Source organism: Bison bison, unplaced genomic scaffold (genome assembly GCF_000754665.1).
Source record: "Bison bison bison isolate TAMUID 2011002044 unplaced genomic scaffold, Bison_UMD1.0 scf7180017864491, whole genome shotgun sequence".
NCBI classification, from domain to species: domain Eukaryota; kingdom Metazoa; phylum Chordata; class Mammalia; order Artiodactyla; family Bovidae; genus Bison; species Bison bison.
Window position 1 is genome coordinate 21400756 of NW_011495050.1, and position 27624 is coordinate 21428379.

At 44.0% G+C, this 27624-nt stretch overlaps 1 protein-coding gene across 1 annotated transcript in view; it reads left to right on the forward strand.

Annotated features, from left to right (window-relative positions):
* SNX31 (sorting nexin 31) overlaps nt 1–27624 on the forward strand; it is a gene marked incomplete at its 5' end in the record, with an annotated part of 82056 nt that overhangs the window by 31002 nt on the left and 23430 nt on the right. The window contains 5 exons of the mRNA XM_010863555.1: nt 2778–2888; nt 7603–7693; nt 9488–9575; nt 13385–13454; nt 25066–25158. Of these exons, the coding sequence (XP_010861857.1) occupies nt 2778–2888; nt 7603–7693; nt 9488–9575; nt 13385–13454; nt 25066–25158 (453 nt within the window). The remainder of the gene's footprint in view (nt 1–2777; nt 2889–7602; nt 7694–9487; nt 9576–13384; nt 13455–25065; nt 25159–27624) is intronic.

The window sequence follows — 27624 nt, forward strand, 5'->3', positions numbered from 1 at the left end:
GCTTTTGAACTGTGGTGTTGGAGAAAACTCTTGAGAGTCCCTTGGACTGCCAGGAGATCCAACCAGTCCATCCTAAAGGAAATCAGTCCTGAATATTCATTGGGAGGACTGATGCTGAAGCTGAAACTCCAATATTGATGTGAAGAACTGACCCATTGGAAAAGACCCTGATGCTGGGAAAGATTGAAGGCAGGAAGAGAAGGGGCCGACAGAGGATGAGATGGTTGGATGGTATCACTGACTCGATGGACATGAGTTTGAGCAAGCTCCGAGAGCTGGTGATGGACAGGGAAGCCTGGCGTGCTGCAGTCCAGGGGGTTGCAAAGAGTGGAACATGACTGAATGACTGAAGTAGACTAGATAGCAAAGTGACTTAGTTATACATACATATATATATATATATATATATATATATCTTTTTCATATTCTTCTCCATTGTGGTTTACCACAGAATATTGAGTGTACTTCCTTGTGCTATACAGTAGGACATTGCTGTTTATCCATTCTCCATTTACTGCTAGTCCCCAACTCCTACTCCTTCCTTCCTTCCACCTTCTCTCTGCTGCCCTCTCCCCTGGCAACCACATGTCTGTGAGTCTGTTTCTGTTTCATAGACATGTTCATTTGTGTTGTATTTTAGATTCCACATGTAAGTGATATCCTGTAGTATTTGTCTTTCTCTGTGTGACTTATATCTCTTTTTATAATCTCCTGGTTCTTCTGTGTTGCTGCAAATGGCATTATTTCATTCCTTTTATGGCTGAGTAGTGTTGCATTGTAAGTGTGTACCATCTCTTTATCCATTCATCTGTTCATGAACATGTAGGTTGCTTCCATGTCTTGGCTATTGTAGGTAGTGCTGCAGTGAATATAAGGGTTTAAGTATCTCTAAAAAGGGGGCTTAATAAGTGTATATTCCTCATGGAATTGTATGAGAATTGCATTAACTACTACATGTGAAGCAGCACAGAGCACAGTTATCAACATTGTGATCTAACAATAGGTTTATATGTAATAAATACACAGATATTATATTTACTCATAAATAAGATGCTATCTCTGCATGTTGACTGTATATATAAATATAACACATTCACAAACATATACTGTTTTGTGGACCAACCCTTTGAATTTGGAAAATATCAGCCTTTCTCTTCTAAAGTACTCAGGTTCAGAAGCGAAGCCATTTAGTCATTGTAAGTAGGTGGGCTCAGGGTGGGGGTGGTTAAAATTTAACCATTATTCAAGGATTGCCCTTGGATAATAAAATTAGGAAAAAATAAGCCAGTCACTAAGGTGTTGGGCCTTCTGAGGTACCTGGCAGTGTGATTGGGCCTCCCTGGCGGCTCCACTGATGAAGAACCCACCTGCCTGTGCAGGAGACATAAGAGACGGGTTCAATCCCTGGGTTGGCAAGATCCCCTGGAGAAGGAAATGACAACCTGCTCCAGTATTCTTGCCTGGGAAATCCCATGGACAGAGGAGCCTGACAGGCTACAGTCCTTGGGGGTCACAAGATTCCCCTGTTCCCTACAAAGCCTGGTGCCTAATCTGCTATGTCTGTGAACTGCAGGGGGTGGTCAGGAAGACTAAGGAAGGGAAGGGGCTGCCTGTTGAGGGGAAGGGGTCTCAGTGGTCAGCTGACCTGAGCCCCAACCCCATGATCCCCAACAATCTGCTGATCGGTCATTTGGATCTTCCTTTCCCCAAACTGATTCCAGGAAGGAGGTGACCTGGCTGGAAATTTTCTGGTCACTCAAGAGGTACCTCCTCTCGCCTTCCCCTCCCACTGTATTGCTAACTACTAATATTCCGGCTTCTATAGTAGGCTCAGAACACAGATGATTTGAGTGGCTCTTTTCTCAGTTTTCCCACAGATGTCACATCACCGGTGCCATTCTAAATGCCTAGGAGGGAAGTGAATGCATTGCACACAATGGCTGCATGAGTCCATTGTGGAACCTGGGATGAGAAGGGCTGTGACCAGGATCAGCCTCCCAGAGAGGAAGCAGTTCTGTGAACTGACAGGAACCGGTTTGGGAGGTGCTGAGAACAGCCACCCCCAGACGCAGCTGCGCTGGGAGGCCCACGTGGTCAGCCACTGACCCTTGTCCCTGCCCTGCCCGGGGTCCCTCTCGCTGAGCACCAACCTCAGCCTCACGCTTCCCTCAGCTCTGATGGGCTTCCCATGTCACTGGCATGTCTCTGACCTTCTAGAACACTCTATCTGAGAGGTTCACAGGTCCCTGGATTCCCAGTCACCTCTGGCACACACAGGTCCCCTGAAGAAGGCTGGAATGCGTGTGTGCAGGCACGGCTGCGCTGAGCTGGGGTGTGGGCCCTCAGCTGGTGCCATTCAACCAGACGGAGACTTGCTTCCCCACACGGGCCTCATGATTTGCAACTTCAGAGTTTTGTTTAGCAGGAGCTTAAATCACCACCTATCACAAACTTGTAGGGATGCCTGGAAATATTCAAAATGAGAGTTAAAATCTGGGATGACCAAGAGTCACGTGGATGAATTTTATCAAAAGCTTTTTTTCCTAGAATGGATGCCTTGTTTATCTGGAAATTATTCAAGTTGCATGTCATTGCTTTGCCTGGACTCCTCTCCACCCCCTCTTCACTCCCACCTCACCCCCTTAAACCGATCCCCTCAGTCTCTGCATTCGGCTTTCATGTGCTTTGGACACTGTGTGCCCTGAGGGTCCGGAGAGGGAGCCGACTGCCCCCCACAGAAGGGCGCCGAAGCTTATTGTGCTTCCTTCTGCTTACAGGACACATTCAGCATGGCCACCAAGAAAGCGTCTCTGGATATACTTCTGCCTGATGGAAGGAGCATTAAAATCGAAATTCTAACATCAGATACTGCCGAAAGAGTCCTGGAGGTAAATTCGATCTAAGTTCCAGCCCCAGACCTCAATTTAGGAATCATTCTGTTTGAAGGCAGGGACTAGGATACAGTTACCTTCTGGAAGTTTCCTACCTGTCATTTTATTCTGGATGACTCGTTTGTAGAGATAAGAGACTGTTGGGGAAATTATCTGAGTGAGTGATGGAGGAATCTCAGCTACAGCCAATCTCTGGGATCTCTTCGGTTTTCCCCACCGCCCATGGGCTGGTGTTGGTTCCCTGGAACTCAGCCAGGGATGTGCCTCCTGCAAAAACTCAAAGTCCTTTATTATGGGATGTCCATGGTTGGGAGGAGGATGGAGGATGGAGCCCAGATGAGTCTATCCAGGGGGGCTGATGTCAGGTTCTGGCAGAGAATGACAGTGGGGTGGTCAACGCAGAAAGACTGCTCCCTTCTCTGATGCAGGAAAAGCCCCTGAAACCAATGCCCAGTGTGTCTAATCATGGGTCCACAGGGCCAGACCTGTGTTCCAGTCAGTTCTCTAAGGACCCAGAGGATGGGACCCAGAAAGCATTCTTCCTTCTCCAGATGCAGCCGTAACTAGCCTGGCCCCTGTGGCCTCTCCTCCCTCTACTGGGCTGTGGAGAGGACTCCTGGGTTGGCTCCCAGGTCCCTCGCCTGTGGAGAGTTTTAGCTTGTCAACTTAAATAGGAAGGTAAGATCAGGCATCTCAAAATTGTCAAGAAGATGCATGTAGTCGGGAAATAGCAGAGGAATTGGCAATTGGGCACATACAAACTGGAGAGATTGCTGGCGTGTCCGCTGAGGGCTTGGAAGAGACTGTATTTCCAGGCTGGGAACGTAAAGAGGGGAGAGTTCAGTTAGACTGCTGAAACCAAAACAAACAGAGACCGGATTTGAAAATTCCCTGAGCAGACAAAACCAGTCCAGTCACACAAACAAAGCTCCATTCCACTTATTTCATGAGACCAGCCTGACCTCGGTCATATCTTGTTTGGGTCTCTGGAAACCATGAGCAAAATTTCCCAAGGTTGATGTGAGGCAACCCTGGACCAGGTCCCTAGCATTTAAAAATAATTCCAATATTATCAGTTTTCTGTGAATCAGGCATTTATGAGAAATCAGCCTCTCCATCCTTAGGGCTTGTCTTCTTGAGGGCACACTTGTGGGGTTTTCCATTTTATATCCTCCAGTTGCCTTTGCAATGCTTTCACCAATTCTAACCTTCCAGAGAAACATTCAATGAAGAATAAGAAGCTATGAACAGGAGGGGGTCAGAAAGTTTCTAGGACCTTTCCAAGGACGGGAATTCCCTGTACTGGGGTTCTGGGGTCCTGGTGTCAGCTGGCTTCTGAGCCGATGACGGGACATGCTCCCTGCTGGGCTCCCAGCCTTTGAGCCTGCCTCGCCCTGAGACCCTGGGCGCTTCCTGTTGCATCCTGGCTCCCCTTCCCAGCCTGCAGATTTGAGCTCACCTGCACCCTTTTGTTTGCACCCTCAGATTAGGAAATACCCCTTCTCTAGGTCTTGCTCTGCTCAAGAATGATAATTTTATAACTTTCTTCCTAGCTGAAGTCACCACATACAGCCTTTTCTTGGCTGCTGGATTGTGACCCGTTTGCATGGTGTCAGCAGCCACCTAGCTGCTGAAGCCGTTCGTTGAGAAGTTACTATGGTCCCCCCTCCACCTCCTCCTTAGCCCCCAATCCTACTTCCACTACATCCCATCTCTCTGCTATTCATTCACCCTCCCTCTTTGCTCCTTTCCATCCCCATGCCCCTAGCAGCCCCCCAAACTAGTTTCCCTGCTTCCAGTCTGGCTAATCTGTACTGATTTCTAGAATGATCTTTCTAAAATGCATCAAGGGCTCTTGGTGTTTAATACTTGAGGGGTTTTATACCGAGAGACCCCAGAACACAAATCACAGGTCCCTAAATTGCCCTCCCAGGACTAACAAAGTGGGAGAAAGACACAACAGAAGAAGATAGTAACAGTTGGTGTAGGGAACACAAACTCAGAGACTTCGGGGGCCAGGCACCTAAGACAGGGATACAGCTGCAGGTTGTAAGCTAATTTGCAAATGGTTGGACCTGTAGAGACCTGGAGAGCAGCCACCCTCCTGAAGACACCATTATTGACGTGTTTTCCATACACTGGGCTCACTGGCCAAATTAGACAGAACTGTAGCTGAAGTCGGCTGCTGCTGGGAATATGGGGTCTCCTATCTTCTGGGGTTAGGTCAAGTCCCAGGTTCAAATTACAGAGCTGCCCCATCCTAGCTGTTTGAGTCTGGGTAAGTTATTTAATTTTTTGAGTTGATGTCTAAGTAATTATAGGAATAGCTTGTGATCCATCAGCAGTGGCGGTTATTGTTCTTCATCAATATTGGTATTGGTACTGATATTAGAGGGAGTGCTGAATAAATATTGAGTAGGGCAGTAAGTCTGGAGGGCTTCCCTTGTAGCTCAGATGGTAAAGAGTCTGTCTGCAATGCCGGAGACCTGGGTTCAGTTCCTGGGTGGGGAAGATCCCCTGGAGAAGGAAATGGCTACCCATTCCAGTATTTTTGCCCGGAGAATCCCATGGACAGAGGAGCCTGGCACGCTACAGTCCACGGGGTTGCAAGAGTCAGACACGACTGAGCGACTAAGCATACACACAGGGAATAAGCCTAGGGTTCCATGATGCCACCTGTTTCGGCCAGTTTCCCTTTGTAACTAATAGCATAAGTTGAATGAGGTACTTTAACCTCAGAAAAATGAACTTCCCTTCTTCCATCACACTGGCCAGTGAGAAATTCAAACCCATGGCATGGACATCCTTGGCACTGGAAGTAAAACAAAGTAAAGGAGTTTTCCTAAAAGGTAAATCGAACACTTGTGCTGTGTTGTGCTTAGTCACTCGGTCATGTCTGACTCTTTGTGACCCCACGGACAGAGGAGCCTGCCAGGCGATTCTCCAGGTAAGAAACTAGAGTGGGTTGCCACACCCTCCTCCGGGGGATCTTCCCAACCCAGGGATCGAACCCAGGTCTCCCACATTGCAGGCAGATTCTTTACCATCTGAGCCACCAGAGAAGTCCAAAAGCAAATACTTGGCCAGGCACTGCTGTGAATTCTCTTCCAGGGAAGTTCAATAGGTGGTATAAAATGTAATTTGCATTTTGTAATTAAAAAGTATTGTCTGTATCTTTTCAAGGTACTTGTTACCACTCTCACCTCACCACTCTCATTTCACTTCTCCAGCTATCCTGCTGGGTTCTTTTAAGGACCAGCAACAAAGTAAAATCTCTTTTTTAATTTTGTATACATTTGTGCTACTGTAGTTGTACTAGTGGTATTTGAGTTTTGAAGCATCATTAACGTTTGCTAAGAAGGAAATACTATTGTGTCTCTTTTTGTGCTGATTTTTCCTCTTGAAAGAAGGTGTTTATCTATGTCTTTATAAATTGTAGAAAGCATCTCTGTTCTCTTTCTTCTCACTCCACTATCTTCCTTGGCTTGTAAGCTTCCTGTTTTCACTGAATGAGTCAGAGAAAAGAGGAATCTAATTTGAGCGGATGTGGGTCTTATTTACTTTAGGAAAGGATGACTTTGCAATCTATTACTACTGGTGCTCACTCAGCCCCACACACAGAGGTGCCCTGTGGTTTGGTTTGGACTTTTTGTTTGTTTGCTTATTTTTGCAAGGGCCTAGGGAAAAGAGTAAGGTAGAAAGAAGGAAAATGGGGAAAAACATTGAGTAAAAGCTGTGAAAAGTTCCCAAGCTCATCTTTATTTTCAGAGCTATATTAAGAACACCCACTCATACCATCCACCTCTTTAGACTGTCTCTCAAGGTAATTTACACGCCTCAGACAGGAAAAGTACCACTTTGAGTCTAGCAATTATACAACTGCCACCTTGAGAACCTGGAGCCCTGGTTAAAAGGTCAGCTCATGAACAGAGCTGTACAGGTGGACTCTCACATGCTGTAGAGGTGGTCCAGCAAATTCAGACTAGGTGTGCAAAGAAATCACCCAGGAACCCTGCCTTAAAGAGGGGTGGGCTGGCTAAGTGGAGAGGGAAAGGGCCAATGGAACAGGAACGTTCCTGCTGAGGGAGGGTGAATGGACGTGAAATGTTACAAGGTTAGAGCCTCAAATGAAATCATCTGTGTTGAAATGAAAGCTGTTGGAGGTAAAGGTCAAAGAGGAATATGAAATGAAGGCAGCCTGTGCCCAGGATCTGAGGTTTCACTGAGCAAAAGCCACGTGAATTAGACTTGACCATCACAGCAGACAGCAGAGAGAAGGAAGCCTGGGGTATCACAGGTGAACATTATCCTGTATACTTTCATATGCCAGCCAAGTGGTGGGGAACATCCCTTTTCCCAGGATCTGGTAATCCGGCCCTGGGGCAGGCAAGTTGGACCAATGATCGTGGTGAATGGCTACTGCCCCCAGGGGACAATAAAGACCAAAACCATCTGGGAAGACGTGCCTGCATGTGAGATGGGACAAACCAGTCTCAGCTGGGACCAGTTCATGTCCATTGCAGGGGGACCAAGTTTTATTTTCTTTACTGTATTTTTTTTTTAATTTCTAAATTTTCTAAAATGAGTATGAACCATTTTTAGATTTGGGAAAGAGTTCTCTTAGTGTCTACTGCCCCCTTAAAGCTCTTTTTAATTGGCATTTACAGGTGGCCGCTCCTAACTTTTCCCTTTTTCTTGTCTTTGGTTAAAGGTGGTGTCACACAACATTGGACTGTGTCAGGAGCTGCTGGAATACTTCAGCCTATTTCTTATTCAGTTTTGCAAAGAAGGCAGGCTATCTGGTAAGAAGGACAGAAGAGGTGCAGGCAGCCTGAGATGGTACAGGCTGGTGCGGGCAAGTGCTCAGCCAGGAGATGAAGGATTGCCACTGAGGGGCCGGTTACACTCACCTCAAGGGGAACTCCCAGTGTGTGGTCCCTACTATGACTCTTGGCTCCTGGACTGGACATCTGTTTTGGGGGGTTGAGGTTATGCCTTTGGGCTTCCCTGGTGGCTCAGATGGTAAAGAATCTGCCTGCAATGTAGGAGACTTGGGTTCGATTCCTGGGTTGGGAAGATCCCCTGGAGAAGGCAATGGCAACCCACTCCAGTATTCTTGCCTGGAGAATCCCATGAACAGAGGAGTCTGATGGGCTCCAGTCCATGGGGTTGCAGAGAGCTGGACATGTCTAAGGGACTAACACTTTTACTTTCACTGTGCCTTGGACCTCGGGGTGAGCTAGGGTGAGCAGCTCCAGAGACGCAGTGAAGTCAGGAGCAAGACCTCAGTTCTTTCCAGTAACTACACTTCCTCTGGGGGCTCTTGACCCCAGTCCTGCTATCTAGGCACACCTTCATCTCTGCCCTGGCTGCTGGCCGCCAGCCATGCCACAACCCCCTTGTCTGGAGTGCTGGACTCTGGGCATCAGCAGATCCCGTCAGACCATCATGTCTCCTTGTTAAGGAATATTTGCTTGAAAGTGTGGATGGTATAATTCAGTTCTTAGATCCTTTAAAAAACTATACTTGCAGTGAGATAGTGACCGATGACATTATGTTTCATATCAGTCAGTTCAGGCGCTCAGTCTTGTCTGACTCTTTGTGACCTCACGGACTGCAGCAAGCCAGGCTTCCCTGTCCATCAACAACTCTTACTCAAACTCAAGTCCATCGCGTCGGTGATGCCATCCAACCCTCTCATCCTCTGTCATCCCCTCCTCCCGTCTTCAATCTTTCCCAGCATCAGGGTCTTTTCCCATATGTTTCGCTTTTCTCTGCGGTGCGTTTTTAGAAATTACAAGTTGTTGTTGTTGTGAAATGGTATGTTACCTGTGAGTAGTTTATGTATGTTCTCAGGTGCTTCGGGGAGGTGATTTGGAGGTGGGAGTTAGGAAAACCTCCTAACTTGGCCACCAGGAGCTGTGGTGTGCTGGTGAAGGCATTGGATCTCTGTGGACCCCAGTTTCTTCATCCGTATCACAATGAAAATGTCCCCTACTCAAAGCACTGGCCCTTTTTTTTTTTAAATACCTGTGAAGTTTTTTTTAAAAATGTATTAGCTGCACTGAATCTTCATTGCTGCGTGGACTTTTCTTTAGTTGCGGCGAGCGGAGGCTATCCTGTCGTTGTGATGCATGGACTTATTGCGGTGGCTTCTCTTGTTGCTGAGCACAGGCTCCAGGGCATGTGGGCTTCAGGAGCTGTGGCCGGAGGGCTCAGGAGTTGCAGTTCCCAGGCTCTTGAGCACAGGCTCAATAGTTGTAGCGCACAGGCTTAGTTGCTTTGTTTGCAGCATGTGGGATCTTCCTGGACCAGGATTCGAACCCGTGTGTTCTGCACTGGCAGGCAGATTCTTAACCACTGAGCCACCAGGAAAGCCCAAAGCACTGGTCTTTTATGAGGATCAAAGGCTACTCATTTTTTGAATGAATTTTAGAAAGTTAAAAATTGTATACAAATGCAAGAGAATATTATTAATGTGATTTTATTCCTTCCAATATTAATGCTCTATTTTATCACTTTAAAGCACTGTATGTAAACACTGTGTGTAAATATGTATGTATTTCAACCAGGAAGACTCTTTCTTCTTTCTCTAGTCGTGAAAAAATTGGCAGACTTTGAACTCCCATGTGTTAGCCTTCGAAGTTCTGAAGTGGAAAACTGCAAGGTTGGACTCAGGAAGTGGTGAGTAAGCATTAATTATGACAGAGTGTTTCGGGATATCTTAGCTTTGCTAATAAGAACTTGTCTGAATCTCACCACATCCGGCTTACAGTCTAACAGCTGGACAGAGCTCAGGGCCTTGGGGAAGGTCAAGAGGAAAGCAGTGAAGGAGGGCGGGGCGAGGAAATGAACCAGAATATTTGTCCTAAAGAATAGGCTGTTGAGGATGACTTTCACTGGCTCAGATTAAAAACCTGAGGGATAGTATCATAAGGATGGCAACCATGAAGATAAGGCTGGGGGTAGGGGGAGTGGGGATTGAAGCAGGTAATGGCAAGGAATTGCAGGGTTTGCTTTGGAATATATGACTGACTACTTAATTGAAGGAGTTTATTGATGATTACAAGCAAGTCTAATTTATCTGTTGAACTATGGCATTTTCTGAAGGCAGAGAGGACTCAGCTAATTTGCAGTGAACTTGAACTCTATGTATTCAGCTTACCTTTCTAATGGATTCCAATTATATATGCTTATTTACCAGAGCCAGACATATTTTCCTAGATTGAGAAGATGAAATCTAGGGGAAAAAATCTGCTGTATTTTTGCAGAAAACACCTTTATTTCCCCCAGACACAAGGGATCCTATGGAGAACAAGTGAACAAAATAACAATGAGAAGCAGGACACTCTCCATTGGCATGGGGGGCGGATTAGTCTGTATTTCCCAGTGTATATCACTGTGGCTATATTGGATTGCTTCTTTGGTTTACTCTCTCCTGGCCCAATTATTCTGTAATCTGAACACAGAAGCTCTAAAGAAAGGCATTTGAAATCAAGGAATAGTAATAACTTGACCTGGTGGTGCCTTGTTAGAGCTCCAGGCTGTGGCTTCAAATTTTGGAAAGGGATTCCCAGCAAGGCTAGAAGTTCATGTACTGCTATTCGAAAGTATTCTGAGAAATAGTTGAAATATGTGGCAGAGAGCCCTGAGAAGGCAAAAAGGTTGCAGTTTTGTCTGAGATTTTTAGTGAGTAACAGGTGGCTAAGCACAGTTGTTCCTGGGATCTGAATATGTGCGTCTCAGGGTTTAGCTCAATAACTCTAGCCATGTTATTGAAGCTCTCTAAGCCTCAATTTCTTTATCTGTAAAATGAGAATATTAATGATAGAGTCTATCTCAGGATTATAGTGAGAGTTAAATGAAGTAATCCTATGTGCTCAATAAATTTTGGCCATGTTTTTTATTGTTATAGTGATAATAATCATGATGAAAATTGTAATTAAAAAACAAACCCTCTGGATTAGACTGTTTTGTCCACGAACTCTCTAAGAGATGAGGATTGTGTCCCTCATCTTAAACTTGAATTAGAAATTGGGCTTTGCCTGTGTCTACATCAAATAGATAAACTCTAGATCATAAGTACAAGATAAAATGTCTACCCCATCATCAGCCTGCATTTCAGATCCAGGCAGATTGCCTTTGCTCGTGGGGACCGAGAGGAAAGGAGGGCCTGCTTCAGCTCTTAGAGCTGAGGACGAGGTTACTGGAAGGGGCGAGTCTGGGGGCAGGATCCTGCAGGTCCTGGCCCTCTGTCCTGAGGGAGCCCTCACTAGGTGGGAGCAGGGAGGCTAGGTCGGCTACCACTTGCTGTGGAAGCCCCAGCAGGTGAGGGCTGTCGGTGAGGACAAGTCGAGTTTTAGGGATTTTTCTGTCAATTCCCTGATGCTTCTTGCTAAAGATGGTATAGTTCCTTCTAGACCAGAGGGTGGCCTGCCGTGGCCTCTCAGAGCTCCGGTCTGGGGTGAGTCTGGGGGCTCTCCATCTCTGGTGTAAGAGTTGTTATCTCTGCCACATAGGGCACCTGGGGTGCAGGGGTGAAATAGCTAAATGGAACATACATAGGAACGCTTCAGTTGCTTCTCCCCAGCCGCTAGAATGAAGTTGATCTTCGAGCATCTGTGTTTTCATCCTTTTCCTGGTCTATGACAATCCCATCATCTCCTCCCCCTCCTCTGCTGAGCTCCGTGATTCTGCTCACTCTGCCTTCAGACTGATGATAGACCAACCCTGGCGTACCCTCTCCTGACGGTTTCAGTCCGGTCTTGGCTGGCTACTGCATTCACATAGTATGTGTAACTTCACTTCATCCTGGCAATCCTGGATCTGCTAGACAAACATGAAGCTCTGCTATTTGCAAGTCCCTTTGCCAAGGTCCAGAGGGGCAAGGGGTCTGAATAGGACCCAGCCCCTGGGCTCAGGGATCTTCATATCTGGTGTAATACCAGCTTGATCAGTGCAGAGATCAGGGTAAATTCAGGGAGCTGAGGAAGCCCAGGGGATGGGTTGCTAACACAGCCTTGGGGAGTAGGGACCAGAAGAGGAGACACGAGGGTGAGGCTTGTGGGAGAGGCCAATAAGTCCAGGAAGAAGGCAGCTGAGGGGAGTGGTCTTTTGAATGGAGGGAGAAAAGAGAAGACAAGGTTGGAATGTATAGAGTGTGGGCCAGGGGAGAGAGGTCAGAGAGAGAACTGGAAATGAAAGTGGGATTTCCTGTGAAGGGCCTTGGGAGTCAACAGGATAAGTGCTCCAACCCCTGGGACTATGAGCGTCTGAAAGGTTCCTTGGGAAAGACTACTCCAGTTCGCATGTGGAGTGTGGGACTGAGGGACACAACTGAGGTGGAATGTCTGGTGAGAAGGTCACCTGAGCAGCTCAGGCAAGAGGTGAGGCGGCCTGGGCATAGGACAGTGATATGGATGTGGGTACAGGGCAGATGGCTATGCCGGGAATTGCAGGTGGGAAGGGGGCGTTGAGACTTGAGGCTTGATGTAAATGGAATGTGGACCATTTCCTTAAAGCCTTGTTTTTTGTGCATGTCTACTCACAGAGGGCACTAAATAGGCTTACAATGAGTCAGATCCTAAGAATCAGGCAGTGTGTTTTCACAGGCTTCTGTTGTAACAGCTGCAAAATCCTTGTATCTCCAGAGTTGGGTTATTTTTATTCAGATGAAATCAACCTTAATTTTGTTGTTGTTCATTCTGTTTATTGTCAAGAATAAGTGAGTGTAAATATATTATGGCTGACTTTTATAATTCACCAAGAACAGAGATAATGAAACATTGAGCAGAATTGAGTATTTATCAACATTATTTGAACACCTTATTATTCTGGGTCTTGTTTTCTTGCTTTAATTTACCAGTTATTTAAATGGTCTCATTTGTCTACCCATTTAGTTCATATCTCTCTCTTTTTCCCCTCAAATAAAATATAAGTTGAGCATGGACTTTGCTCTGTCTACTGATGTGTTTCAGGGTTTGGAATATAATAGTTGCTCAGTAAATATTGGTTAAATAAGCAGATGTTGGAGAAGGCAATGGCACCCCACTCCAGTACTCTTGCCTGGAAAATCCCATGGATGGAGGAGCCTGTTGGGCTGCAGTCCATGGGGTTGCTGAGAGTCAGACACGACTGAGCGACTTCACTTTCACTTTTCACTTTCATGCATTGGAGAAGGAAATGGCATCCCACTCCAGTGTTCTTGCCTGGAGAATCCCAGGGATGGGGGAGCCTGGTGGGCTGCCGTCTATGGGGTCGCACAGAGTCGGATACGACTGAAGCGACTTAGCAGCAGCAGCAGCAGCATAAAGACAATGGGAAACAGAAGAGGTCAGAGGTCACCGGAAGACTAGGCAGGCAGAAGACTGTGGCTGTGCTGGAAAAGGGGCCTTGGTTCAAGGTATTGAGGGCCACCAATTGAGAGAGCATGCCAACCCAGGTATGACCATCTACTGTGTCATAAATTAACTGAACACTCCTGAATCATGCAGGTACCTGGACCCATCCCTTGACGCCAGGCTGATGGACTGCAGAACAGCTGTAGATCTGATCTACATGCAGGTGAGGGGAACCAAGGGCTATCAGAACACCAGATATTATAGGCCTTGAAACAGAGAAGGTGTGTGTGGCAGTTCAGAATTCTATGGCGACACCTAGAAGAGGCCAATCCCTATAAACTGAAACTAGAACAGAGGTTACCAGGGGCTGGGGTGGAGGGAGTTGTTGTTTAATGGGGATAGATGTTTTGCTCGGGATAATGAAAAAGCTTTAGGTATAAAGAGAGGTGGTGGTTATATAACACTGTCAGTGTTTTTAGAGCCAGTGAATTGTACACCTCTAGATGGTTAAAATGTTATGCATATTTTAATCACAGTAAATAAACAAATATTTTAAGAGAAGTAGGGTTTGAGGGAAAATAATTCTACCTCCATTCTAACCATCTCTCCACACTGGCAGCTGACATTCCATCATCTAGGCTAATTTAATAGCCAGGAAAGGACAGCCCTGCTAATCTAAAGTCACAGAAAAACTGAAAGTGAAAGGCACTCAGTCACGTCTGACTCTTTGCGGCCCCGTGGACTGTAGCCCATCCGGCTCCTCTGTCCATGGGATTCTCCAGGCAGGACTACTGGAGTGAGTAAGTAGCCTTTCTCTTCTCCAGGTGATCTTCCCAACTCAGGGATTAAACCCAGGTCTCCTACATCGGAGGTGGATTCTTTACCATTTGAACCACCGGGGAAGCCAATTTAAAGTCACACATGGTCCCTAAATCTCACTTTAGCATAATCTTTTTTTCCTAAACCAACAAGTAGCGTACTTGTCTCCAGGGCCAGCTTCGTAGGCAAGTGACCTGTGAGGCTGCACTGCCCCTTCCCTCCACGCTCAGAGGGGCCCCAGGCTTGTCTCACTCTCTGCTGTCACATCTTAAAATTCTTAAAGTTTTATAAAAGGACCACATTTTCATTTTGTACTAAGTCCTGCAAATGATGTAGTTGGTCTTGCCTTACTCCTGCCCCTCAATCCACAGAAAAGCACGTTTAGAGTTTGGCCTCCTTTCTTTTTCCGACTCATGCAGTGAAGGTTCTGCTTATCTGTCTGGAGGTCAGCAGATGCTGCCCCTGTGATGTATCGCCGGGCACCCCCACCTCAGTCCCCTCATCTTAGCCCCCCCACCTCAGCACCTCAGCCGCCCACCTCAGCCCCCCACCTCAGCCCCCACTTCTCCAGCTCCCTGCCACTGTTCAACTTCACAGGGCAGCATCTTTGGAGGCCCATCCTTTCCCAGGCCTGGCTTAGACAGTTCTGGAGGGAAGTTTGGAAGCTTCTTTTAAGGATTTCCTTGAAATTACCCAACAGCTTATTCTCAAGCCCAGAACGGTGGGTCGAATTCCTGGCCTATTCAAACCCTCCCAAGGTTTGACTAATAAATAAATTATTTATTATTTAATAAATAAATAAATCCCATCTCAGAATAAATCTCACATCCTGACACTTGTTTTATTTTCTCCTTAGCATTTCTACCATTTCACTATATAAAAAATTTGAGTTACTCTGTCTCTCCTTGCTAGAATGATTTCTCCATGAAATTGGGGGTTTGTTTGTTTACTGCTATTATCTCCAGAAACTAGAACTATTCCTGACATGACCTTAGCCTTAATCCTTTTGGGGGATCCTACATTGTACTGCTGCTGCTAAGTCGCTTCAGTCGTGTCCGACTCTGTGTGACCCCATAGACGGCAGCCCACTAGGCTCCTCTGTCCCTGGGATTCTCCAGGCAAGAATACTGGAGTGGGTTGCCATTTCCTTCTCCAATGCATGAAAGTGAAAAGTGAAAGTGAAGTCGCTCAGTCGTGTCTGACTCTTAGCGACCCCATGGACTGCAGCCTTCCAGGCTCCTCCGTCCGTGGGATTTTCCAGGCAAGAGTACTAGAGTGGGTTGCCGTTGCCTTCTCTGACATTGTACTAATTGAGCCTCATAATAACTCTGTCAGGCAGTTGGTGCTATCTACATTTTTTAAATTAAGTTTATTTATTTGTTTTAATTGGAGGTTAATTACCTTAGAGTATTGTGATGGTTTTTGTCATACATCAGTGTGAATCAGCCATAGGTATACATGTGTCCCCTCCATCCTGGCCATCTTTGTTTTTAAGAAGAAGAAATAAAGTTTGCTGACAAAGGATTGAGTAGGCTTAGACATGGAAGATTAGGAAAAGGGATTTAAAAACACATTTGCAGGTGGCTTTTATGTAGCGTGGTTCTAAACTGCTGTACTCTGTAGCTTTTCATAAGCTAAGGCAGAATTGAAGAGAGGGGAGAAGTTTCAGACGTTACTTTGAAAAAAAAAAAAAAAACAGGTAAAACCCTTTTTAAATGTTAACTTTTATTTATTTATTTGTTCTTGGTTGCTGAGTCTTTATTGCTGCCTGCGGGCTTTCTCTTAATTGCGGCCAGCAGAGTTTCTCTCTAGTTGTGGTGCGTGGACTTCTCGTTGTAGTGGCTTTTCCTGTTGCAGACCACGGGCTCTAGGCAACAGTAGTTGGGGCTTCAGTGGTTACAGCTCGTGGGCTCAGCAGTTTCAGATCTCAGGCTCTAGAGCGTGGGCTCAGTAGTTGTGATGCATGGGCTTAGTTGCCTGTCGGCATTTGGAATCTTCCTGGATCAGGGACCGAACCCGTTTCCCGTGCATTGGCAGGTGGATTCTTAACCAGTGGACCACCAGGGAAGTTCCAGACATTGCTTTTAATGAGCTTTGCTAGAACACATCCAACACCATAGTTCAAAAGCATCAATTCTTCGGCGCTCAGCTTTCTTCACAGTCCAACTCTCACATCCATACATGACCACTGGAAAAACCATAGCCTTAACTAAACAGACCTTTGTTGGCAAAGTAATGTCTCTGCTTTTCAATATGCTATCTAGGTTGCGGAGAAGGCAATGGCACCCCACTCCAGTACTCTTGCCTGGAAAATCCCATGGACGGAGGAACCTGGTAGGCTGCAATCCATGAGGTCACTAAGAGTCGGGCACGACTGAGCGACTTCACTTTCACTTTTCACTTTCATGCATTGGAGAAGGAAATGGCAACCCACTCCAGTATTCTTGCCTGGAGAATCCCAGAGATGGAGGAGCCTGGTGGGCTGCCGTCTATGGGGTCGCACAGAGTCTGACACGACTGAAGTGACTTAGCAGCAGCAGCAGCAGCAGGACACAAGGAGGGCTTCCCAGATGGGCTAGTGGTAAAGAACCGGCCTGCCAGCGCAGGAGACAAAGGAGACGAGGGTTCAATCCCTGGGTCAGGAAGATCCCCTGGGGGACGGAATGACAACCCACTCCAGTATTCTTGCCTGGAGAATCCCACGGACAGAAGAGCCTGGAGGGCCACAGTCCATGGGGTTGCAAAGAGTCGGACACAACTGAGTGACTGACACTTTCACTTTCTTTCAGGAGACAAGAAAACATTAATAGAACCTCCTGCAGTAGTTTGGTTATAGCAAAAAAAGGTAAAAGGATGGATTTTGATGCTCTGGTTTGCTAAAGAGCATAGAAGAGGAAAAACATGTACTTCCTTAGGTGACTTTTGGTCTTGTTTTCAACAATTCAATTGCTTTAATTAGATTATTTTTAGCAAGTCTTCATTTTTGGAGTGGTTTGTTATGTCTACTACTACTAAATCACTTCAGTCGTGTCTGACTCTGTGCAACCCCATGGATTGCAGCCTACCAGGCTTCTCCATCCATGGGATTCTCCAGGCAAGAACACTGGAGTGGGTTGCCATTTCCTTCTCCAATGCATGTAAGTGAAAAGTGAAAGTGAAGTCACTCAGTCGTGTCCGACTCTTAGCGACCCCATGGACTGCAGCCTACCAGGCTCCTCCATCCATGGGATTTTCCAAGCAAGAGTACTGGAGTGGGGTGCCATTGCCTTTTCCCGGTTTGTTATGTAGCAACTGATAAAGAGCCATTCCCTTTAGTAGGATTAGGTGTGTTGTTGATACATGTGTTGAGTCTAATTGTCATTTAAAATCACTTCAAAAAGTATGATTCTGGATGGAAGGGGAGTTACTGCTTACGCAGAGAGGCAAAGACAGGGTGGCAGGGTTCCCTTTTGTACCAGGAAAGCAAATGTTCATCTTTGAAGACATGACCGCAGTTCCATGTTTCACATTTTCTTGCAAAGTGACAACCAAGTGCTTTATGTTCACACAGAGAGGAAACTGCTCTGTTTTATACTATGATTAAGCAAAAGGGCTGCCTAGCACAGGCTGAGCAGTGCCTCTGCAGGCGAGAGAAATCGCCAGATGCCTCAGAAGAAATGAAAGCAATTACCCACCAGGAGGGATACGCTACACAGGACTGCCTCGTGGTTCTGTGTCATAATTTATTTGGCAGTCTTTTTTCTTAGTGTCACACAAGATTATGGTATCATAAAATCAGTGGAGTTTTCAGCTTGACAAAATAGAGCATCATTTGTGTAGAGATCTCCCCCAGTAGACCACCAGCCACACGCAGGGACCTTGGCTTTTTTGGCACAGGGCAGAGAAGGTGGGTGTGTGACTGAGCAGTCACAGCGGACCCAGCAGCCAGAATGTCACTGGAGGAGTCACAACCTTCACACCCATTTCTCCTTAGGTGACTTTTTAAGAGACCAAGACCATCTAGTAAACGATTTCCATGAAACTCTAAGAAGGCAAATCAAAATATCACTTATTAAATGTTTAATGTTCACTATTGTGCTTTTATGGCCAGAATACAGTTTTCAGCTCATTTCACGTCCTGCTTTGATCCATGCATAATCATGTTCAATGTACTTTTACCCCTGTTACATGAGTTGGAATGTAATTTATCATTTTAAATGTTCCCTGAGGCTTAGCACCACTGTTTCCTTGCTATTACAATGCCTTGTTAGTTACGTCCTGTTTGTTTGCCAATGCATCACCTAATTCTAGTATTGTTTCTGTGGGATGGTTTCCAGGGATACAGGGTAACAAGAATTAGGAACTACTAGCATCATACTTAGCAGCAGCAGCAGAATCATATGATGTTTATCAATCTTCATTAAGGAGTTGTAAACCAAAGAGAAACTGATGGTGTTTCCTCCTCTTATGGCTTGGGAAAAGATGGTTTCTTGAAAAGCACACTGAATGGTAGTTTCAAAAATGCCTTCTGTCCCTGCTCTGTCAGTGGCCCTCTCCTCTGGGTGACCTTGGACTGGTCACTTCTTCCTTCTGGAACTGGAACTACAATGTCTCCCTGTGAAGTGAAGAGACTGAACTAACAGTCTCTAAGTGTTCTTCCAGCTTTAACAGACTGGTATTCAAACCTTAGCTCTTTGCCTGGCAAAGTTTTCAAGAAACTATATAGCTGATGTCATAACAACCTCTGCCTTTATCATTTCTCAAATTCGAGTGAAGCTCCTGAGAAATGGAAAGGGGGCCCAGGGCCAGCAGGAGGGAGGGAACCACAACTGCTGCCTCCTTTGGGAAGTCCTCTCTGCCCCCTTGGCATGCTGCCTCCTTTGGGAAGTCCTCTCTGCCCCCTTGGCATTTTGTTCTGCCCTCCATCGTGGCACTCCCACCCAGTGTTGTGAATGCAGGTTCACATCTGCGTCTCTCTAATTAGACTCTGAATGGCCAAGGGCACAGACTGTGTCCTGGGCGCTTAGGAGATATGAATGAGTGAGAAGCAATCATCCTTTTAAAAAGTGAATCGAAGAATTCTGGGGAGTTCCTCTGATAAATAACTGTGCCATCATAATTAACCATTAAGAAATCTCTCAAATTTTTTAAAGCTAGTGTGTCTAGCGATGTCCCAGGAGCTAAGTGGATTCCCACAAGGTGTTTACTTCCTTCTTTTCAAAACATTAAACAAAGTGGGGGCTTCCCTCGTAGCTCAGTTGGTAAAGAATCTGCCTGTAATGCAGGAGACCTGGGTTCAATTCCTGGGTCAGGAAGATCCCCTGGAGAAGAAAATGGCAACTCACTCCAGTATTCTTGCCTGGAGAATCCCATGGACAGAGGAGCCTGGCAGGCTACAGTCCTTGGGGTCTCAAGAGTCAGATACAACTTAGCAACTAAACCACAAACAAAGTGGAAGATTGCCTATAAAAATAGAAGTTTCTGGATTTTCTAAAAAAATACCGAAGGCTCTGTCCAGTCTGGGCCTACATTTCAGCTGGGCCACCACTGGCCTGGTTACAATTTGAGCAAATTAGAAAAAGGTGCCCCTTCTGCTAGGCAGGTCAAGCCCTGCATCAGGGCGTGTGGTGTGGTGAGGGGAATGTGGGCTGCCCACTACCCTCCTAATACCCTCATGACCCAAAGTGCTCCTTAGCCTCGGTCTGTTCTGCCTCAGCCACCTGGAGCCAAGTGGCTGCTGCCTTGTTTGAAAAGGCACGCGCTCTCCATGTCTCACTGCTGTAGACTCTGCAGAGAGCACTAGAGTGTGTGTGATTGAAGCTCATGAAAACCGTGACTTATGTGATTTCACACAATTTTAAAAATTAGGTTCCACATGAGTCTCCGTCAGCCAGTCTTTGGGGAACCATATAACTGAGTAGAGGCATTTATCTAAACTTGACTCTCTCACTGTCTGGAGTGAGGCACTGTATATAATATATTTGAGTGATGACTTGTGAAATCATAATCAGGGTCAAAGGTTTTCAAGGGTAGTAAAACAAAAACATTTATCTTACCTCTCCTGTCGGATATTTAAAGCTATACATTTGAGAGTCCCAGGTCCTCTAATGATGAATGATGTATCTTTAGTTAGTACTTACCTACTTACCACCACGAATGCTGTTTACCTTGTATATTTAGTCAGGTTTCTCTCTGACATCATTGCCAGGTTCTAACAGTCCTTACAGGGCTCTAAGATCAAGTGAGTTCAGGAAAGAAAAGGTGTTCCTTTCTTCACACCCATGCTAATTCTATTCTTAGCTTAGGTATGGTATCTACGTTCAGTTTTGAGAACAGTTGACAATAAGGAGAAAGTCTTGAGGTGTGTAGCTGCCTATGTGGTCAAAATTCAGTGTCTCGGGCAATAGGAGGAGGGCTTGGTAGAGTAGTCTGACCCGAGTTTTAATCCAACCGTTGCCGCTTACTTACTGGATTTTCTTGAAAGTTATAACATCTCTGGATCTTGATTTTACTCATCTCTAAAATGGGGGTAAATGTTCCTAACCCACAGAACCATTTGGAAAAAGTCAATGAGAAAACTTATCTTTAAAAGGTCTCAACAAATAGTAGTTATTTTTCTTCTCCTCTTTAAATCCATCTCTTTTTCCCCAACTTCAATAGTAATATCAAAATGTATTCCACTTTTATTTCTCCTCTTGGAGCTAAGGCATACCCTGTCCCTCAGTGATATGAGGGTCATAACATATAGACTTATATTCAGACTAAGGTATATACTATCATATACTATATTATATTCATATACTATATTCAGTATATTCATGCTATATTCAGACTATCATATACTAAGGTGTAAAGTACCTGATAGCAAAGAATTGTTTGTGAGTTTGTTGTATGTAAGACGTTGCACAAGATACACTTTGGTAAAGGACTCTGGTTCTTCTCTAGAAGGGTTAACAGTTTGAGGGCCAGTGGAAAACTCCGTTAGATAAAGCATGATCTCAGCTAGTGATAAAGAACCCACCTGCCAATGCAGGAGACATAAGAGATGTAGATTTGATCCCTGGCTCGGGAAGATCCCCTGGAGGAGGGCATGGTAACCCACTCCAGTATTCTTGCCTGGATTAGCCCATGGACAGAGGAGACTGGAAGACTACAGACCACAGGGTCGCAAAGAGTTGGACATGACTTAAGTGACTTAGCACAGCACACACTCGGGCTAAGTGTATGCAGCTGATGAGATGGAAAGCTGATCTCAGAGCCTGTCCTGGGGCCAGGAAGGATAAAGGGGAAGGGAAGGCTGCGTGCCAGGAGAAGAGGGGAAGAGCACAGGAAAAGCTGCCGAGGGCTTCAGGAAATCCAGGGGGCGTCTGTCTTCAGTGAGTTCTGGCATCGAGACCAGTGTTGTTCGGCTTGAACCTGCAGTGCAGATTAGGACAGCGGACTGAGCAGCCCGTCAGAGAGTCAGAGTTTGAGAACATTTGCTGGTGGCAGTTGCTCAAAGCCCAGCCAACAGGGCCTAATAGTGTATTCACTTCTCATTGTTTTTCAGTTATAACATTTGTTTTCATTTTATAAAAATGTGCAGATATGGAAGGACTCAAAAACAAAAGTAAACATCATCCCAAATCTTATATCAACCATACATATCAACTCTTAACTTTTTCAGTGTTTTTACTTTGTATACTATTAATTCATTTCACTCATGTACACATCCATTTTTCTTGACTGCTAAGTGTACATACAAGGTCTTTGGGGCTTGGTTTATATTTATTTTTTTTGTTTTATAAAAATCAGGACCTGATTACTATGCCCTTATTTTGTAACTTGACATGTTTTCATGTACCAGTGCCTCATAGACTTTTCCCATGTTGTTAAATATTTTATATAATTTTAAATAGTAGCATAACCTATTATTTGATTGTACCTAAACTCTATCACCTATGCTGGGGCATTTATTAATAGTACCTACTTCATAAGGTGCTGTGAGGATTGACCTTTTTCTTTATAGGGGAGGAGCTCTAAAATAATAAAAATTTATTTTCTCACAGTTCCATAGGTCAGAAGTCTGAAATCAAGGTATTGGCAGGGCCATGTTCCTTCTGAAGGTGCTAGGGGAGTTTCTGTTCCTTGTCTCTTTCATCTACTGGTGGCTTCAAGCATTCCTTGGGTGGAATACTACTCAGCCAGGAAAAAGATGAAATTGTGCCATTTGTGATAACACTGATGGACCTTGAGGGTATTTTGCTAAAATAAGTTAGATGGAGAAAGACAAATGCTGTATGATTTGATCAAAATATAAATTAAATCATAAATAAATAGTATAATAAAATTAATGAACAAACCAAACCAAACAGAAGCAAACAAGTAGATACTGAGAACAAAGTAGTAGCTACCAGAGACGGGAGGGGCTGGGGTTGATTTTTGTTTTAGAGCAATTAGAACATTGCCTGACACACAGTAAGCATTATACATATGTTTGCCACAATTTATAGTTGAAAAATTTTCAATATTAAAAGTGATAGTAGTAATAGCCTAAATGAAGTCCAGGAGTTGGTGATGGACAGGGAGGCCTGGCGTGCTGTGATTCATGGGGTCGCAAAGAGTCGGACACGACTGAGTGACTGATCTGATCTGATCTGATCTGAGTAATAGCCTTATTAATACATTTTTCTTAATCTGTGTTTATCATTCCTGTAGATGGTTTTAGATTTAAATACCAAACTATCTCCATAAAGTTGTACCAGGTTAAATTGCGTCAGATCTATATGAGCTTCCTATTTCTTCAACCCCTTGCCAACTCTGAATATTATATATATATTTGTCTTCACATTGCCATTCTTTGGCATTGCCTTTCTTTGGGGACTGGAATGAAAATTGACGTTTTCCAGTCCTGTGGCCATTGCTGGGTTTTCCAAATTTGCTGGTATATTGAGTGCAGCACTTTCACAGCGTCATCTTTTAGGATTTGAAATAAATCAACTGGAATTCCATCACCTCCATTAGCTTCGTTCGTAGTGATGCTTCCTAAGACCCACTTGACTCCACATTCCAGGATGTCTGGTTCTAGGTGAAAGATCACACCGTCGTGGTTATCTGATCACACCATTCTTTGAGCCAAAGAATGCTCTAATTATTGCATAATTGCACTCATCTCACATGCTACCAAAGTAATGCTCAAAATTCTCCAAGCCAGGCATCAACAGTACGTAAACCATGAACTTCCAGATGTTCAAGCTGGTTTTAGAAAAGGCAGAGGAACCAGATATCAAATTTCCAACATTCGCTGGATCATAGAAAAAGCAAGAGAGTTCCAGAAAAACATCTACTTCTGCTTTATTGACTATGCCAAAGCCTTTGACTGTGTGGATCACAACAAACTGTGGAAAACTCTTAAAGAGATGGGAATACCAGACCTCCTGACCTGCCTCCTGAGAAAGCTGTATGCAGGTCAAGAAGCAACAGTTAGAACTAGACATGGAACAACAGACTGGTTCCAAATAGGAAAAGGAGTATGTCAAGGCTGTATACTGTCACCCTGTTTATTCAACTTATTTGAAGAGTACATCATGAGAAACTCTAGACTGGATGAAGCACATGCTGGAATCAAGATTGCCAGGAGAAATATCAATAACCTCAGATATGCAGATGACACCACCCTTATGGCAGAAGGTGAAGAAGAACTAAAGAGCTTCTTGATGAAAGTGAAAGAGGAGAGTGAAAAAGTTGGCTTAAAACTCAGCATTCAGAAAACTAAGATCATAGCATCTGGTCGCATCACTTCATGGCAAATAGATGGGGAAACAATGGAAACAGTGAGAGACTTTATTTTCTTGGGCTCCAAAATCACTGCAGATGGTAATTGCAGTCATGAAATTAGAAGACACTTACTCCTTGGAAGAAAAGTTGTGACCAACCTAGATAGCATATTCAAAAGCAGAGACATTACTTTGCCCACAGAGGCCCATCTAGTCAAAGGTATGGTCTTTCCAGTAGTCATGTATGAATGTGAGAGTTGGACTATAAAGAAAATTGAGTGCCGAAGAATTGATGCTTTTGAACTGTGTTGTTGGAGAAGACTCTTGAGAGTCCCTTGGACTGCAAGGAGATCCAACCAGTCCACCCCAAAAGGAAATCAGTCCTGAATATTCATTGGAAGGACTGATGCTGAAGCTGAAACTCCAATACTTTGGCCACCTGATGCGAAGAACTGACTCACTGGAAAAGACCCTGATGCTGGGAAAGATTGAAGGTGGGAGGAGAAGGGGCCGACAGAGGATGAGATGGTTGGATGGTATCACCAATTCAATGGACATGAGTTTGGGTAAGCTCCGGGAGTTGGTGATGGACAGGGAAGTCTGGCGAGCTGCAGTCCATGGGGTCACAAAGAGTAGGACACGACTGAGCGACTTGAACTGAACTGATGGATCTTCACCAAGTTGAGAGGCAAACAGATTCTTTGATTACCAGTGAGGTTCAATCTGTATTTGTCATTTGGAATTCCTTTTTATTAATTGCTGATATATAGCATTTCTTCATTTTCCTATTAGAGGTATTTATATTTTTACTATTGCTTTATGTAAATAAGATTAACTCTTTGCCACATATGATGCAGTTTTGCCTTGGTTTGCCATTTTCTTCTTAGTTTTATTCTTGGAGGCTTATTATTTTTATGTAATTATATATTCACTTGTATGTTATTTGTCTTTGTAGCTTAGAAAGGTATTTCTTATTGATCAGATAAAAATACTCACTTTTACTTTCTTCTGGTTCTTTTACGGTTTTTACATTCAAATCTTTAACCTATCTGTGTTTATTTGATTGGGTGGTGTGGGGAAAGAGAAAATTTTCTTTTCTTTTCCAAGTGCTACCAGTTGTACCCAAACCATTGTACCCACACCCAATTAATTTTAAATGTAACCTTTATAACCTGCTAAATCCTTATATATGCCCACTTGGGTTTCATACACGAGTATATTTTTGTTAGGTTAATTCATTTCTGTTAAGTTTGCTAATTTTACAACTTATATTGTTTTAAGGCAATACAGGACATTGAAAAAGAATGGGCCAAACCCACAGAGGTGCAGAGGCAGAAATTAGAGGCTCTCCAGAAAGAAGACAACCAAACAAAGGTGAATGAAATATTGCACCAAGAGAAATCTCTTGGAAGGGAGTTAGAGAAACATATTGGAATTCAGCTGTTTCTGTAATTTATAAACCCATCAAGCACTAAAAATGGGGCTTAAAAATGAGAATACCTTCATTGATTTTTCTTATTATAAAATTAATAAAGTCTTATTGTTTAAAGATTCTAAAAAATACAATATAGTGTGCATCCTTTGCCAAGTTAATTAATATAGACCCTCAACATTATTTTTAATGATGCAGAGTATTCCATTTTATGATTATGTTATCATTTAGCTAACCAATTTCCTATTATTGGAAGTCAGATTGTTTCCAGGATTTGCTTCTATAAATCACTGTGGCAGCGAGCACCACGAGGCCCAGGACTGAGTCCATCTAATTTATATAATACATACTCTGTGTTCCCAACACCTGGTATGGTTCCTGGCTGAAGGTCCCTGAACACAGCAGCCAACATTGTCTGTCTTGAATCCATGTTCTATTATTCTTCACATTATTTCTAAATGTTCATTTTTAAAACTTCCATAAAGACGGTACAGTACCAACGGACATACCCCCAAGAAGTATATGAGTCTGAAAAGTTATATTTTGACAGAAGAAATGGTCTTTGCTTCATTGTATTATCTTTTTTTAAAAAACCTTTATATTTTACCAATGCTCCTCACCAAAGCACTGATTTTGAAGAAAATGCAAATAAAATTTAGGTAACTCATTTATACTTAGGTTGATATAGAAAGCCATCCTTCAAAGTCACCATATTTTTAGAATTTTATTGATGAGTTGCAAAAAAAAAAAAAAAGAGAGAAAAAGCATATACTGTCATGATTTAGTATTTTCCCCCTTGGTATACTGAGAATTTGGAGAAGGAAATGGCAACCCACTCCAGTATTCTTGCCTGGAGAATCTCAGGGACAGAGGAGCCTGGTGGGCTGCCGTCTATGGGGTCACACAGAGTCGGACACGACTGAAGCGACTTAGCAGCAGCAGCAGCATACTGAGAAATCTTCCCAGGTGGCTCAGATGGTAAAGAATCTTCCCTAGGTTGGGAAGATCCCCTCAAGAAAGGAATGGAAACCCATCCCAGTATTCTTGCCTGGAGATTCCCATGGACAGAGGAGCCTGGAGGGCTACAGTCCATAGGGTGGCAAAGAGTCTGACATGACTGAACGTCTAACACTTTCCCACTTTCCCATTGGTATTCCATTACAGCTTTGTCTCAGAAATTTTGGAGTTCAATTTCTCTGAGTGTTTGCAAATTTTTATACTTACAGCTTTTATTTTGATGAATATCATGTTGCTATTGCTTTGGACACAGTTACCAATTCTAAGGACATTTCTGACCTATAAACTTCTTAGTTTAGTAAGAACGTTGTTTTTAACTATGCTGCTATGCTCTAACAAAATTTGTGTTTTTGCCATAGAACAAAGTTTATTTTCTATGGTTGAATGTTTTACATCATTTTACCATACTATTTTAATAGTGATCTTTAAAAACTCTCACTTTGAGTGCATGAATTTAGTCCTCTAAATTTTCTTTGCATTTTGTTTGAAGTCAGTGCTTTAGTAGTTGGCTAAATATAAAGAATAAAAAAGATAACACAATGAAGGAGAGGCCATTTATTTTGTTAAAATATGTCTTATTTGTCAGACTCACGTGTACTGCTTCAGGACAGGGTATGGCTGAGGTGTTTTGTTTTTTTTTTTCACTTGAAAAAAACTGAACCATTATTCAACTTAACAAATGATTTTTCTCTTGAAGCATCTAAGCATACTGTTATTAAAACCAATGTTATTTAAGTGTTTGTAAAAGTTCTCCTGCTAATGGAGTCAACACATTAACAACTTTTGCTTTACTTTGTGTACATGTACAAGAAAACTTGGAATTGAAAATGAGTGAAATTAACTTAAAGGAGCAGTCATTTGATCTAAATCAGAGAGAGACTGAACTTTGGTCCCTGGGCCACTGTTTGTGTAAATAAAGCTTTATTGGCACATAGCCACACTCACTCATGTGTGTATTGTCAAGTGGTGATTTTGTGCTAGAGCAGTAGAGGTGGGTACTGGCAACAGTGCTCATATGCCCACAGAATTGAAGATGTTTACTACACGGGTCTGCAGGTAAGTTTGCCAAAAGCTCATATACCTTCTGCAGTTCTACGTGTTAAATTATCTTTTTCAGGTACTTCTTAAGAGAACAAATTTCAGAAATTCCATGGTGGTTCCATGGTTAGGACTTGGCACTTTCACTGCCATGGCCTGGGTTCAACCCCTGGTTGGGGAACTTAGATCCTGCAAGCTGTGTGATGTGTCCAATAAGAAAACAAAACTTATTTTCAAGTAGATAATCCTTTTAGATTTCTGTCCTCTACTTTTCACACAGGCAGTAATATCAGTACTCCCCGCCCACCTCATTTTGAATGGCAGGTGCCAGCTAGCATTTTGAGCAAGTTACT